Genomic DNA, 16,464 nt, shown 5'->3' on the forward strand with positions numbered 1-16,464 from the left:
CTTTTTTAAACTTTTATTTCATTGTTGGTATAAATACCCCCAACAGAAAAAAAAACGTGGCAATGTATGGTTTCGATTGGAATGATGAGATGAACTTCAATACAGTATCCATTTAATTTAATTTCAGCTATTCCAAAAAGCAAAACAGATTGATTTGTAGTTTTAGTGGTGAGAGTGTAGTCTGTGGGCAAGAAGAAAACAGAAGAAATTAAAAAAAACTTTTTAATACAAGCTGATATTAAAAGGACCAGCATATATGAGTTTGAGACTGCATTATTAAAAATGTTAATAAAATGGCGGGGGGAAAAAAAATCCAACACTGGTGATGTTTTTGGTTTTCATTTTATTTGTCTAAGTTAGACAAGGTCTGGCAACACCCAGACAAAAGGGTCACTTGAGGCCTCTTGTTGTTTGAGTACATATTCAGGAATAGGATTGTACATCCAAGATTTAAAAACACTAAGTAATAAAAGGAAGAACACACCATTGTGCATCATCAAAAATTGTGAGAAGTATTCAAGTATTGATTAATCCCAATCAAACACCAAAGAGGTAAAAACTAAATCTTATCACAATGTGATAAACGTGCATTTGTCGAATTTAACAAAGCTGAGTATTGAGGTACTGTACTGAAAATGTGAAAAGAAATACACCATTACAATGGCTACTCACACAATGCCCTCAATTATTCTTTGATTGTTGGTCTAAGGTTCCAACAGTACTCGCATTTATGCACTATTACTTTGTACTTTGCATACTGATGACAAAAGCAGTTTCAAGTCTTTGTAACAAAGAATAAAAGGCACTCATGATTTGCACAATGTTGAATGTCACAATTGTGTTTCCCGTGGCCAGTGCCTTTGACACTTATTAATGTATGCATTTGAAAAAAAAACGTCATCGTTAACCGGCCTAATTGAAAATCACACACAAATAAATCCCTTAAAGACAAGTAGAACGTATTAAAACAACTAATCAGTTGAGTGCAGAGTCCTAAAGTTGACACTGATGTATGACAGTTCTTATGACAAAAGGTGGTCGTACCTGATTTTGGCCACAATTAAAATGACCATTATTAGATTTACTGAGCTTGCATTTTAATGCCTGACAAATCCCTATTAATAGTTACTGCAGCGCCACCAAGTGGAAAAAAAAAAGAAAACGTGTGACGCGCGTGGCACAAAGGCGACAATTAAAAATAAATCAGATGGCAGGTTAAAAAAAAATACACATCTGACTGCGAGGGAGAACTGGGACAAAATAATTCTGGGTGACATTTTGGGTCAAATGATTTTTTGTGTGGAAACATAACAACAATAAAAATTACATCAAACAAAATCCGGCTTTTCAGGGAACGTACAACCCGATCTTCTAATGATGACATTGGCAGCGTAGTGAGCTGCTCTCACGCATTGGTCCAGCGTTTTTTCTCGGACCAGCCCAGACAGGAAACCTGTGCAACGGATGGAAATTGTTTCAAAACTGGCGAAACACACTAACAAGACAGAGAAGACAATTTTGCAAGATCTCACCTCCTACAAAGGCGTCACCAGCACCGTTTGTGTCCACTAGGTCTTTGGGATCAATTGCCATCACTGGGAAGGTCTCAATTTTGTCACCTGAACACAAAGAGGGGAAAGAATTACACCTCAAACACAGGATCATTTTATTTGAAGGGGGGTGGGGGGGGGGAATGGAAATCTTACTGAGAGCCATCACAGTTTCATCCTTCCCTTGAGTCAAGACAACAATCCTTTGTCTCTTGGTGTTGACTTTGGGCAGAGCCTGCACTTTCCTGGCAATCTCTTTAACGTCTTTAGTCTGCAGAAACGTGACCGCATGACGTATGTTTTGAATAAAAATGCATGAAAGTGCAGCAGAGATAACAGGAGGGACATCGAATCACCTCAAAAGCGTGCTCTTTCGCAAATGCGGCTGCCTCCTGTAGGAAGGAATCAACAGAAAAATCATTGTTTAGTGAATGTTTGTTGGTCCTCATATACCAGGGGTTGGGCAAAGTTATGTTTTTAACATTTCCATTATGAAAAGTGCTGGAATGTTTTTTTTCTATTCATGTAGCCATTATCTCCCCTCAAATTTTTAATTCAATTAATACATTTTAGTCATGTTGAGAGGGAAAGCAAAAATAAACAACTGAAATTATGTAGTTGCACAAGTGTGCACACCCTTTGATATCGAGGGATGTGAGATTCAAACTCATTTTCTGTGGGAATCAGCACACACCTGTAACCATTTAAAATGCCTCTGATTTATTCTAAATAAAGTTCAACTGTTCTTGTAGGCTTTTGGTGACATTTATTTATTCACTTATTTATTAGTAACGTCGACTGTTACTTTGAACAGTTCACAATTCCCTTCACCTTGTCTAAATTCCACCTGGTTTCCTCAGATCATAACTACATATCCCCAAAACGTGGGACAATGTATTACGGTTCAATAAAGAAAGTTTTAACCTTTTGGCCAAAGTTTCTAAACAGAAGAAAAAAAGAATGATCTTTTTGTACAAATCACTTCATCAACATTTAGTTCTCTAACCACTGTTTCTGAGCACTGCTTTGCATATGAGTGAACATTCGGGCACTTAAGAACTGCTATTCCAGCCAAAGATGTTTAGACGATATTCCACAAATACTCTGGAAATCTTCAAGATTTTAAGTATGTGAATCCAAGTTTTTTGTAAGAAGCCCCTGCAAAGCCTGGTAGTCTGGGGAAAAAAAATACATACTGAAGAGGTGACAATTTGTCAAAGGGCACACTGACTGCTCTAAAAAGAGAAATGGAGCAATTTTGTGGACTGATGAAAGCAAGATTGCTCTTTGGGGACTTTAAGAGGGGCTGCAGACAGTTTGTCAAAAGAAAACTACACTGTGATAATAATAATATGGGGACGTTTCTCATTCTGTAGTGATTCAACTATTTTTGGCTTAGCAGCAGCCATGAATCAGTTTGAATGCATTAGAATATTTGAAGAGGTAATGTTTCCTCATGCCGAAGATGAATATGCAATCCCAATTCCCTGACCTTAAACCAACAGGGAATGTTTGGGGTCAAAAAGGTCAAGCTAAGAAAAGCAGAATGTAGTCCAATTGTACTGAAACAGCAGTACACAGCTACCAGAAGTTGGAAGTCAATTCCATGCAACATGTCACTTACCTTACAACAAGGAATAACTAATTTGCTTTTTTTTTTTTTTTCATTTTACGTGTATGTAAATTATTCTGAACACAAGCGCGCATACAAGTACGTATTAGCCGAAAAGCCGCCTTACCGTCTCATTGCCAAAGAGCACGTCCACGTAGGGCAAGAGCTGCATGAGGTGGTCCTTGAAGAACTGACAGATGAATGGCGCCGAAAGGTTGAGGCAGAACAGTTTGTTATTTTCTGATGCGTGCTTGGCCACTTTCAGCATGGACTCCAAAGACACTGTGACAAAGAAGCCCTGGAAGGAAACAATTAACATCTGCATCAACACATGTGGAAACACATAGTACAGCAGTGGTAACATACACAAATCCAAACGCAAAAAGAAATGTAGATACTACACGCAAAAAGAAATGTAGATACTACACTATGTGTCTCACGACCAAGACAGCCGAGTGACATTCGCAGATCGGTACTCACGGCAATATAATAAACTTTTGCGCTTTCCACCAACTTCCAATTTCCTTCAAGGTCCAGATGTTTCTCCTTCTTATAACAATTAGCAGCAGCTAGGTTAGCCACCAGTGACCTTACAGTAAGGACGAAACACCAGAGATCAAAAAAACGTGTTCTGCATTTTTCAAGTAAACATGTTTCAATTGTACCGGTTTGCTCCGGTGATGCACGCTGCACACGAGCCCGTGGGCTCCTGGTCTTGCTCGTAGTAGTGGGCATCAATGTGGGCCTCCTCCGCCTTCTTCTTCAGGATGTCCCCAAATTTGTCTTTGCCGATGCATCCGAAGAAGGTGCCCACGTTGTGGGGCTCCTGGATCAACCACTGCACGCAGCGACGGCACGGATTACGACCCCGCATTAAATGACAGACCCAATCACTGCGCTGATGTCACAGGACGACGCACATGACTAACCTGAGCGATCTTTATGGAGTTCTGCGTGGCTCCCCCAGCGTGGTATTCCGCTTTGAATTTGCTCACCAGTTCGTCAAACCTGCACGGGGACAAAATAACAAATTACAAAAAAAATAATAAAGCAAGACCTATATCACAATTGATTAATAATAGTCGTGTGTAGAGCCTCAACATGTGTTGTATGCACTCCCCACAATGTCTGGGCATGCACTCTGATGAGTGTTCTCTCCTAAAACATTCATGGCAATATGCAATAGTACTTTGGCGTCAAAGCAACCGTCTGTTCCAGAGTAGGCAATGACCTCTAGTGGCAGCAGATATGCATTACAACACAGCTAACATGTATTGCCTACTCTGCATGAGCTGAGAAACCTAGACCTTTGACTATTACCTAATATGCCATAGTAAAGTGTGGGGAGCTTTGCAATAGACAACAGAGCAATATAATATGTTACATATTATAACATAAAACCACCAAATTATCCTTTTTTGATGCACAGTTGTTCTGGTCGGGACTGTGGGCAGGACAACTGCTGTTAAACGTTCCGAGAAAGAGCCAGCTGCTGCAGCATGGGGATCTTTGTATATATTTGCTTGCTTAATATGGGGAAAGAAGCAAACGGCTATCTGACTAGAGCTGATCAATTCAAGGGGAAAAACTTATCTCGATGCACGTGTTGGATGGGAGCGTTTAAGTCAGAAAATCAGTTCATGGTGGACTGCTCCGATTCAATGAATTCCCAAGTCATTTGCCATCTCTTGAAAACACATTTTCAGAAGGCTGAGCTGGATGTGCATCAATCAATCACAAAATCAAAAAAATCGGTGCTAGCGGACCAGCAAAATGCAACAAACACAAAATTGCAATGGCCACTTTTACTGAAGATAGCCCATCAGATTGTGAGTTGTCGTGACAGTAATATCCCACCTTCACTGTGTTCTGCCGAAAAAGACAGCTTAATGCTCTGATGCAGTGTTTGTGTGGGATCTCTGCGTAAAATACTTTTTTTCCTCCCCCAAATGTGTCTGCACTGCAATGACTTCCTGACCTCTTTTTCTGAGTCATCTTGCATAAGCACTGTCTCATAGGTCATGGTTTTCACTTTGCATTTTTACCCCCCCCCCCCCCGTGGATATTGACAATTTACTTGAAGTCTGCCTAACGGAAGAACAAGTGCATTGTGTGACTGCACACCTCCTTTATGAATAACTACAGCGAGATTGAGTGCACAACTTTATCTCCCGCTGTTTGCTTTGTGGCTCTTGTCTCACAGGAACTGGGAGGTGAAAAGTCCTGCTTTGCCATTGGCTCACACACACTTGCTGTGCTCCATCTGCTGCCCTACTATTGCTGTTCTATAACCAAACAGAGTTCAACGCAAGCGATTCACAGGGCTGTTGTGACTGGCCCGCTCCAGCCTTGAGAGGAGCCGTCCGAGCGCGGATGGCGAACAGTGAACCGACGAGCGCGTGACATCAAATAGTCAATATTCTACAAGAGGGGCTGTTAAGGGGGAGATACGCACAGGGCTTTGTGCTTGTCCTCAGCCAGGATCTGGTCATTTGGCTTCAGTGTGTATCTACAAATTAAAGAGCACAGAAAAATGTGTTATTAACATTAATTCAGAAAAAAAAATACTCCACACTCCTCATACAAGACCTGGTTTATCTTTACATGGACTGCAGACACAATAGTGGCTCTACAACTGTTTGTTCTTTAAAACATTTTGATGCCTGAGTCACAGTTTCATTTCTGCTTCATTGGAGGAGAGGCTGAATTAGATGTTTGGCTGTCTTAAATCTAATCCCAGCATTTTACGCAAGGCCTTCCTTGCAGGGTGGACTCTGAACTGGAAGCCACATGAGCCCTTTGTTCTGGTCACTTCAGTGCAGCTTGGACACTGCTGAGGGAAAAAACTGCCGATTATTGCAGCGGATACAAAGTCAATGAAATAAGTATATAAAATGTCGGACTGGTGCCAACTGGTATTAGGAACTCAAATCGGGGTTTTTTGCCCATTATAGAGGTTAAACAGAAAATAATACAGAAATTACTAAGTGTTCTATATGCCAGTTTGTATTTCATGTGGTGAATCTTAGACCAACAGACACAAACTATTTTGACTGTTGTTGAACTTACTTATCCAGGAAGTCTTTGTCCACCACGGCACAAATGTCCAGCAAGGGATTGCCCATCCCAAACAGTGAATTAGGGCTGCAACATAAGCGTAAAAAAAAGGATTTAGCCATTGCTTTCTTTTACGTCAATAAGGAGCACATCTTGAGATTAAATGTTGTGGTATGCTGCTTGTTTACTTTCCTCTGATTCTGCTTTAGGTAAGTCAGCAAGTGGGTCAGAAATCTCACTGGGGACTGTAACTTGAATGTGTTTTGTATTTATAATTCATTTGCAAAAAGGTAGCTTCTTGTGACCACAATCACATGACTATGAAAAATCTGCATGGAGGAAAAAGTGCACGCCTGTGACATTGTGTTGTAATTGTGTTAAGAGAGCCCAGTCATGTGTGTCATTGTATTAAGATGGCACAAGATGGCTTGTCGGTTCTTTCTCCAGGGCAACACTGCACTTGAATATTTTATAAAAGGCAGGTGTGCAAAATTGACAGACCTCGGGCCATAAACGTCTGACTTATTTTGGCCCGCCGTGAAATTCTACAGACAAACACACTGTAGAGGAACTGTTGTTAACAACATTTAACCCACAGATGGTCATACGCGGACACATGAGCAATGATTCTACTTAATTGGAATATTAACATATAATATCTTCAATATGAGTTACAACATTTATGAAACTGTAATGATCGTTGGAAGATTCACATCAATTTAATGCACTGACTCCACATTGCTTTCAATTGCCTCTGTGTGATTCCAGACTTTAAAGATAACATGTGTCTAACACCCCCCCCCAATAAATGTTGTTGTCTGGACCAGGGCTGTGCAATTAATCGAAATTCAATTACAATCACGATTACTAAATTAGCATACTCGGAAAAAAACAACCGATTATTAATATGCATTTATATCCAATATATATATTTGTTTACACACAAGGAAAACATACTGAAATGCATACATTTGGAGCTTTTTTTATTTTACAATAACAAATTTTATAAATTTTGGTTAGAATTTACACAATTATAGCATTTCCTCAAAAATTATTTGTCTGTATATTTTGGACGTTTAAACATTTGCTTGTTTTGTACCAAAAAATAAATGATCGTTGGAATAATCGTGATTTCAATCACTACCAAAATAATCGTGATTCATATTTTTTTCATAATCGAGCAGCCCTTGGTCTTGGTTAGGAAAACCCTTGCATTAAAAGGAAGTCATGTGATTCCACTTGCAAAAGCACACTGATATGACCCGCACATGATTTGTTTCCAGACCCCTAGGCCTTGTGTCAGTGAAAAACATCCACAGATGCAGCATGGGCGAACGAACGGCTGTCCTCTTAACTTTTTGCTTTTCTAATCCACAAAATCTTGCGGTACAAAATAGATGGCCTCAATTCACATGCTTCCTTCCCTTTGGTAACTCGAGCCATTTGCCAAAACATCTAAGAATAAATCACGCAGGTTTATTCAAAAGGTAATGCATGGACCCCAGTGGACGCCACACCCTCACTATCTTGTCCTACACCACATACATCTTCCTTCTATGCAAGTCAGATGATATCTGTGCAGCCAATTACTAAAGCATTACATTAATCCTCTTTGCCACTGGAGACTTACCTCAATGCAGACATCTCTCTGTATGTATGTCTGTGTAGGTGCTACGGACCTGTTGAGCGAGCTAAATGAGAAAGGAGCAAAGAATCCCCAAACTGCTCAATTTCAGCACAAATGTGTGGCATATCGATGCTCCCCCTGCAAACTCCTCCTCCTCCTCCTCCTCCTCCTCCTAACTGGATGACTGGTGGGCATCTAAAGGAGGAAGGGCCAGGATAGTCGCTCTCCGCCTGGCTATTGGCTCGGTTCCCCTCAACACATTTCTTGTGAAAGATACTTAGAAGTTCGTGAGAGGCGTACTGATAAGCACTTCAAATGAGCTGGATTAAGCGTGAAGAATCGCATTGCGGTGCGTTCAAGTGCAATCAGTGGGAAACTGGCTACCAAAACAGTGTCTTGTCGAGGCCACGTGACTGCCGTGCCACTCGTTGTTGCGGGCCGCCGGCGGTGAGTTCAGGTGTCACCTCCAACAAACCTGGCACCGGGACAGCAATTCACTGACGGAGAGTGAACTATTTTTTTTCTATATACCGAGGGTCACCTTGCACCGGCAATGGCAACTCAGTGGACAATGACAAGGGAACACGTTGTAATAGCACTACTTGAGGAGGATTGTATTTAAATTTTAGTACAGATTTTAATCAAACTTTCAGGTTAACTAACTAGGTTAACTATTAAGGTTAGTGGTTACACACAATCGTTTCCCTCATTTCTCCTCATTCATAAATTTGAAGACAAAAATCCGACTGCAATTGAAGCTCACATTTTGTTATAACAATTTAGCAGTACCACGCATTTCACCACCGCAGGACTGTGGTCACCTTAGTTTCACAGGAGATGTTTTAGCTCCAGAGTCCGTCTTCTCTTGTGCGGAAATTTTCAGTTTCTTAGCTTTGGGTTCTTCGGAGGTGGCCATTGTTGGTCAAGCGAGGAACGTTCCGTTCAACGTCTTACCGGCGAGATAGCGTGCAGGTATCCCGCAAATAATGAAATTACTAAATTCACCCTGACTGAGGACTCGCAGGCTGCTAAAGAAGGGCATGTGATTGATGGAGCTGCTCCATCAGTCACATGCTTATTATATTGAATTGAGGGTTATTAGAAATAATAACAATAGTCAACCCACTTTTATAGTTACACTCTTCTTAAACGAAGTTTTAAATGTATCTCAATGCAAGTTTCTGGAAGAAAAAAAAGAAAGAAAAAAACACTGCTTCTCAACACACTTAAAGCGTGACAGTTAATAAAGTAGCAGTAATGCATAACAAGGGAAAGGGGGAATTGCACAAATATTGAAATCAGTGCATTTTACTCTTTTCTGGTCGCTTCCGTCTATGTTTTATGGAACAAAAATCCTGAAAGACGGCAATGAGGTAATACAAATCTTATTAGCAACGAAAGGTTAGCTGCCTTCACATGTGCCTGAAAAAAGTTTGAACAGTTGCCTTGTAGCCCGTCCAACCCATAGATCATTAGATTACTATTTTAGGGAATTAAAAACATACGTTTTATTTTGCTTCTAATTTCTTCAATCTCTTGGCATAAAATAATAACTCAAGTTGGTTTTACGTTTCGCTGGAGCAGGCATCCTCTCGATCTTTCCTGCATAGTGGCAACATCATCACAGCTTGTCCACCAAACTACTGTCAGCAGGTAAAAGTTGAAATCTTACACCGAACTTTTCTACTCATAAGATTTTCTCTATACGCAATTCAGCTATTCGTGGCATCGTTGTTGTTTGCCGTTTTCACGAATCCATAAACTACAAGTTCAGGAACTGCTTGAAGTAACTGCTCCGTTTATTGAGTGAATTCTTCAGATTTGGTACCATCATGTGACACTTCTTTTCTGACACCATCAATTTTGAATCAATACAGAAAATAGAATGATAAGTCAGTATGATGCTTTATGCTCTGCTTTGTTGACATCATCAACAACAATCACCGTATTGTTTCAGCTGAGATGATTCACAGTGTGTTCCTCATTAATTACACGGGAGACATCTTCCTGGAGAAACATTGGAAGAGCGTCATCAACCGGAGCGTGTGCGACTACTTCTTCGAAGCCAGGGAGAAAGCGCTAGAACCCGAAAATGTGCCTCCCATCCTGCAGACCCCGCACCACTATCTCATTAATATATACAGAGGGAAACTCTTCTTCCTCGCCGTCATTCAGACTGAAGTGCCTCCTCTGTTTGTCATTGAATTTCTGCACAGGGTTGCAGACACACTTCAGGTAAGACACAACATAGGAGGGGAAACTACATTGCATATCAAAGTCTACACACCCCTTCTTCAAGTACCAAATGAGACCAAGATAAATCATTTCAAAACATTTTCTCTCATTAGTGTGACTTATATGTACACCTCAGTTTATTAAAAAATATATATTTTCAAGAGACGAATCAAAAATAAGCACCTAAATCACATTCAAACTGATGTTACATGGGAGTCAGTCAGCACACATCTTACTGCTTTTTTTTTGTGTAAACAGCCTGAGGATTTTGTGCTAACACTGACTTCTATTTCAAACTCTTCATAATTCCCCCACTGTCTAAGGCCCCAGATGAGCAGTGTTATATTTGCATCAGGCATACCTTGAATCAAGCATACCTTTTTTAATTATAGAGAAAAACTTCAACACCAACAACAGACTGTACCAAAATCAACTCAACATTTGTGAGAAAATGTCTTATGGTTTCAAATGAATGCAATGTTTTGAAATTATTTAACTTGGTCGCTTGGCTTTTGAGTAGGGGTGTGCAGACCTTTTATATCAACTATATCCACTGTATAGTCCTTGCAGGGGCCATTTCAGTTTTTATAAAGTTGACTGAAGAAAGCTGAACGTTTTTTTTTTTTCGCTATCCTTGATGTCCATCTTAAGATCCATGTAGAGTATGCTCTTTGTCCTTACTAGTACGACAACATTGACATCACAGTAGGTTTAAAGTTTGATTGCTTCCTAAAAGTATTATTAGTAAGACACAGTAATTCTACTATTGCACTGAATAGTCTTGCTAATGAATACAAAGAGCATACTAGTACATGAGCAGCATATAAGTATATCGACCAAATGCTCAAACGGCTTTACGTACAACAGGACTACTTTGGAGAATGCTCCGAAGGCGTGATCAAAGACAACCTGGTAACGGTGTACGAAATCCTCGAAGAGATGCTCGACAACGGCTTTCCACTGGCAACCGAGTCCAACGTCCTGAAGGAGATGATCAGGCCTCCCACAATCCTCCGATCGGTCGTCAATACTCTCACGGGTAAACAGACGGAGGATGTTGACTTGATCTCGAAATGTGTGGGAGCATAATCCAACACGTGAGTTGCGTTTCTCCTCAGGGGGGAGCAATGTTGGCGACACGCTCCCCACGGGTCAGTTGTCCAATATCCCTTGGAGGCGCGCTGGTGTGAAATACACCAACAATGAAGCATACTTCGATGTCATTGAGGAAATAGATGCCATTTTGGACAAATCAGGTTTGAAGATGCTCTCTACTGAGATATCAACCATCTTTTTTTCCGCTGAGCTCAATTATATTACATAAAATCTATTTCAGAGTAGGGTTGAATGATATTGAAAAATATAACAACAACAAAAATCCCCAATATTGCGATTATGGTTTATTATGCGATTTTTTTTTTTAAGTCCTTTTCCTATGTACTTTTGGACAAACAGAAGACATAATCTGTATTGCAATACAAAAATTTACGCAGTGCTTGCCCAGTTTAGTCAGCTGGGATAGGCTCTAACCAAAATGGATAAATGGGGTGTTTCAGAGTCCACACTGTCGCCGTCAAGAAACCTTTACTAACGTGCTGTCAATGTTTTAAGAAACATTTGAATAATAATTGTCTTTCAAGTATAAACTGAAGTTACCCATTCTTAAAGTGGAAATCAACCAAAACCTTTTTTTTATCAAGAGTATGTTCCCAGCAGGCCCACTAGTCGAAACACGGCATTCTGATTAATATTGCGTTGTGGAATATGAGTTAAGCAGCAAAATCGGCCCCTTTTTAGCCATCACAGGGGGTGGCCATTTTGTCACTTCTGTCGACTGAAAATGACATCACAACTACTCAGGGCTCAGGTAACGACCAATCACGGCTCAGCTTCAGAAAACAGGTCAGCCATGATTGGTCGTTACCCTACAGAAGTGACAAAATGGCCGCCCCCACAGATGGCGAAAAACAGGTGGATTTTGCTGCTGAACTCATATTCCACAAACGCAATATTAATCTGAATTCTGTGTTTCAACAAGTGAGCCTGCATAGAACATAGTGTGGAAAAAAAATGTTGGGTTGACTTCCTCTTAAAAAAAAAAAAACAACAACAAAGAAAACACATTCAAACATTGAAAATCCAAATTTGACCAGCTTTAAGGTGTTTGATGTTGGCGGTACCTAAGAGGTCTTGCTTAATGATGTGTAAACTGCTTGTTGTTCAGGTTCCACAGTGTTTGCAGAGATTCAAGGTGTGATTGAAGCCTGCGTCAGACTCACGGGGATGCCTGACCTCACGCTGTCCTTCATGGTGAGTGCTTAACTTTGATAGATAGACTGCAGTGATTGCATGATTTCGTGCGTTAATTCAATGGACATTGGGGAAGTATAATACAGAGAGACATACTACATGCAAATTTTATCATGAAACCCTGAATATTGTTCCAACTGAGCTGCAGTCATACTAAGTTTTTTTTTTTTGCAGATGATAAAGAATGTATTCTAATGTATTTGTCTGTCTGCCTGTCTTGTTACTATTTGTACTTTCATTGTGTTCAAATATAAGTTGTTTCCTCCCCATTGTTAAAAGTATACCAATATCAGTGCTAGTTTTGTTAGCCTGTCTATGGTGTTTTGTCACTTGTAAGTCGAGGTACACCTGCGCTTCTAATGACTTTGCGGTTTGTTTGTGTGCAATTGGTCCCGTGTTGTTTTGTGCATCGAAGAATCCCCGTCTCCTGGACGACGTCAGCTTTCACCCGTGTGTGCGGTTCAAGCGCTGGGAGTCGGAGCGCGTCCTCTCTTTCATCCCGCCCGATGGCAACTTCACCCTCATGACTTATCACGTCAGCTCACAAAAGTAAGCGCAGACAATACTGAGTGTACAGTATTGTTGGTGATGCAAAACAGTTGAGGTCACTTTTCCGCGGGGACTCTAAATTGTCAGTAGGTGTGAATGTGAGTGTGAAGGGTCGCGTAGCTTTTATTCTTTGTCACTTTCTTGTGTTATTTCCAGTAAAAAAAAAAAAGATGTGTCACAATCGCTGTCTGTTTCTGTATTCCAAAAGTCCTTCCGTGTCCTTTTTTTGATGATCAAAATCAACCCCTCAGTCTGGTGGCCATTCCGGTGTACGTCAAGCAGAACATCAGCTTCATGGAAACAGGCTCTTGCGGCCGTCTGGACATCACAATCGGGCCCAAGCAGACGATGGGGAAGACGGTGGAGGCCTTGCTGGTCACCATCCACATGCCCAAAGTTGTGCTCAGTGCCAACCTCAGTGCCACGCAGGGGAACTACACGTACGACTTCGCCACCAAGGTGAGTGACCACTCGTCTCACAAGATGCCATACTTTTGGGTTTTGCCAGCGAATCAGGGTGAGGAGTCATTGTATTCCACTTAGAAAGGTACACTGGATGCAGTTGTTTGGCTGACATCGTCACATTTTGATTTAACACAGTTTATAGTTTTACTTTGGAAAAGCTCACATTAGCTTTTAGCTTGTAGTCTCAACTCAGCATTTAACATGAAATGCCAGTAGAGGGAGCTTTTTGTCTTTTACTATTTTCATGCATCACTTTCAGCTAAAAAGATGAATGAAAATAAGAATTTTGACTCAAAATGTGGCCAGTTAATGAGTAATTTTAGACCAGTTATGATGAAGCAGTAGGTGCGCGAACTGATAATAACCCTATTGTTGGAAATTTAGAATGCCTTTATTGATCCCACAGTGGGGAAATTTTCATTACTCGGTTTACTCCGTACTCTGGAGAATGTCTTGTGGGATGCAGAGTGCGATGCTACATTTCTTTTAAAATATGATCATATTTACAAAAAGAACTTGAAATATAGAAACCATCTCTACAGGCAAATAAACATGATTAACCCATTAAGGATGTTAGTGCATAACCGTCTTTCTAACCTTAAAGCCTGGAGAGCGTATACCCCATTTTTTGTTTTTATCCAATTTTTGTTCTCTTAACCAATGAAATGCATCAGAATATATAGGTGACGGTCTTTCGAGTCATAATGGCGGACGCCATCGATCGCAGCAGCTTTGAAATGAGTAACGGCACTGATATAGACGATGCGCTTTGAACCAGTAGAACCGGTCGAACGTGATATATAGTTAAGATATATGTTTGTAGACAATGACAATATCGACGTCTTTGTAACAAAATAGAGGATGGTAATTACCACTCGATTTTCAAAATTAAAAATAGTGCTTCTCTCACAATGACACTTTATTTTTACATCTTCGATTGAAACAGTAAAGTTAACTCGGGCCTCATACAAGGTCTCATACTGTAATCTTTTGGAATTATGTTTTTTTCTGCTACAGGGGCTGAGATATTAATTATTTTGTTGGTGTTGAATTTATGGGAAAACTTCAGGTTCTCAAGGGTAATTCCAAAGACGACCTTAGGTTTTGGGGAGCTGTCGAGCCAGGCCCTTTAGGCCTTAATGGGTTAAAGATGTTACAGTCAGCTTGGGCCGTTTGAATGTTGCGCCCCACCACGGCCCTATTTCTTGCATTGAACAGGAGCTACAAACTGACAACGGCAGCCACCGGGTGAAGATTTGTGCACCCCACATCGGAAATACGTCAGAAATCAGAAAACAAAAATGAACGTTATATTTTTCACCCTGCTTATCTAAAAATGTCGTATATTTGCTACCACGTGGTTTGAGTTGTGTCACTGACAGCATCCATGTATGTTTTGTGGAGGTTTTGGTTTGGGATGTGGGGAAGCTGAACCCCCAGAAGCTTCCGAACCTGCGAGGCAGCCTCATCGTGCAGTCGGGTGCTCCGAAACCCGAGGAGAACCCCTCGCTCAACATTGACATGAAAATTCAGCAGCTGGCCATATCAGGTAATACAAACAACTAGTGAATGTCACAATATGTTGTTCTAACAATGAACACTTGTTCTCTGCAGGCCTGAAGGTGAACCGTCTGGACATGTACGGGGAGAAGTACAAACCCTTTAAAGGAGTGAAATACCTCACCAAAGCTGGGAAGTTCCAAGTGAGGACCTGACTCAATCACCGCTCGACAATCATGCTCCAGACACAGCGCTGAATCTACCCAAACCTCAGCATTATTAACAAATAATTTTGAATTCTAACAGTTATTTATGAAATACACTTTATGGCATTACAGACTCTGTATATATCAAGCGTCCTCTGAAGGGAAGCCTTAATAATAACAATAATAATATAATTCTCCAATGTGACCAATTCCTCCAAATGTCGTTTTGCTGAAGGGAATATGTTGCTTTGTAAATGGGCACTGAGCCCACACAATCATTCTTGAAATATCGCTTGCTTGTTGCCTTTTTGCGTCTCATTTTTTTCTACTTATATTGTGACAAACTGCTCAATGTCTTTGCACACCTTGACTCTGTAATGTGGCCTTGTAAGGTGCTTCCTTCAGGACTTTAAAGCACTCTGGATAATGGATGGATGCTTTATAGACAGAGTGTGGAGCAGTAAGATAAGTGCCCCCGTGTAATTATCTGCTCCCTATTATGTCAGGCTGTGATTGGCTGTGGGGAACACCTACTTAGAAATATGCACAACCTTGATGTGTGCCTGGAACACAACTTCCTGTCTTAGCCTAGCATATGCACAACCCTTTCTCTATGTGGAAAGAAAGTACTCCTCTATCAGTCTGAACTTCAGTGCACAAGAGTTCTCATAAAAACTTTTGCAAGAATAAAATGTACTCTACTTGTGTGTGTGTGTGTGTGTTCTTCTTTTACGTTAATGTGCATGAAACGATATTAAGAATGCACCTGAAAATCAGTAACAGAAGTCAAAATTACAGAATAAAATAGAGTGAATTAACCAATTTAAGTACCAGGATGTTTTTAGCAGAAATCTGGAAGTGATGCCTATTAGATCATTCTGATATTCTCTACAGTATATCAAATTAAATTCAATAAAATTGTGAAATTCTGCCATAGGGTAATTATGACTTGATGTGATTCAGTGACTATGACCTCACAATATTACAAGTCTGGGCTTCCTTTCTTAAGCTACTGTTGGGGATAAGTGGGGAAAAAAAGAACATTACACCTTTTTAAGATGTTTCTTATTTTTTTTAACTCCAGAACAACTGAAGTCATTTCCAAATCCAATAGTGTGAAATGTGATGACTGCAGTAAAGTTTGAAGATAATTTTACATGTTTAATTAATCCAAGTACTATATATGACAATTAATACACTATTCATTTACATGGGTACTCAGTCCTACTCACACTCAATGAACACTAAATGATCCACAGGTGTGATTGTGAGAAATATACTGTATTAAATGCCTTGGAAATTCTATTGTACCTTTCTGACTGATACCTTTAACCTCTGATGCTGCGGTAGCTC

General features: G+C 40.4%; 2 protein-coding genes across 9 annotated transcripts; one reads left to right on the forward strand and one right to left on the reverse strand.

Annotated features, from left to right (window-relative positions):
* Positions 1-323: 323 nt before the first annotated feature.
* On the reverse strand, positions 324-8,834 carry LOC147139828 (adenosine kinase-like). 2 transcript variants are annotated; one of them, XM_086044875.1, is made up of 11 exons: positions 8,668-8,834; positions 6,232-6,306; positions 5,618-5,671; positions 4,092-4,170; positions 3,828-4,000; positions 3,643-3,751; positions 3,290-3,460; positions 1,907-1,942; positions 1,707-1,821; positions 1,533-1,619; positions 324-1,453 (listed from the first exon to the last, which is right to left on the reverse strand). In XM_086044875.1, exons 1-11 carry the CDS (start codon positions 8,760-8,762, stop codon positions 1,329-1,331), a joined length of 1,119 nt encoding a protein of 372 aa, XP_085901001.1. In that variant the 5' UTR covers positions 8,763-8,834; the 3' UTR covers positions 324-1,328. The 2 variants fall into 2 exon arrangements, with proteins under 2 accessions (XP_085901001.1, XP_085901002.1); XM_086044876.1 differs by lacking the exon at positions 8,668-8,834 and adding an exon at positions 7,850-7,998.
* ap3m1 (adaptor related protein complex 3 subunit mu 1) lies at positions 8,081-15,818 on the forward strand. 7 transcript variants are annotated; one of them, XM_086044870.1, is made up of 10 exons: positions 8,176-8,293; positions 9,431-9,499; positions 9,804-10,081; positions 10,949-11,120; positions 11,200-11,337; positions 12,306-12,391; positions 12,807-12,940; positions 13,192-13,399; positions 14,810-14,954; positions 15,020-15,818. In XM_086044870.1, the coding sequence occupies exons 3-10, from the start codon at positions 9,809-9,811 to the stop codon at positions 15,118-15,120; spliced, it is 1,257 nt and encodes a 418-aa protein (XP_085900996.1). In that variant the 5' UTR covers positions 8,176-8,293; positions 9,431-9,499; positions 9,804-9,808; the 3' UTR covers positions 15,121-15,818. The 7 variants fall into 7 exon arrangements, with proteins under 7 accessions (XP_085900993.1, XP_085900996.1, XP_085900999.1 ...); XM_086044871.1 differs by lacking the exon at positions 8,176-8,293 and adding an exon at positions 8,507-8,525; XM_086044869.1 differs by lacking the exon at positions 8,176-8,293 and adding an exon at positions 8,573-8,818.
* Positions 15,819-16,464: the final 646 nt, after the last annotated feature.

This window comes from Filicampus tigris, chromosome 11 (assembly GCF_054856515.1).
Source record: "Filicampus tigris isolate MCC_2025a chromosome 11, RoL_Ftig_1.0, whole genome shotgun sequence".
Classification (NCBI taxonomy): domain Eukaryota; kingdom Metazoa; phylum Chordata; class Actinopteri; order Syngnathiformes; family Syngnathidae; genus Filicampus; species Filicampus tigris.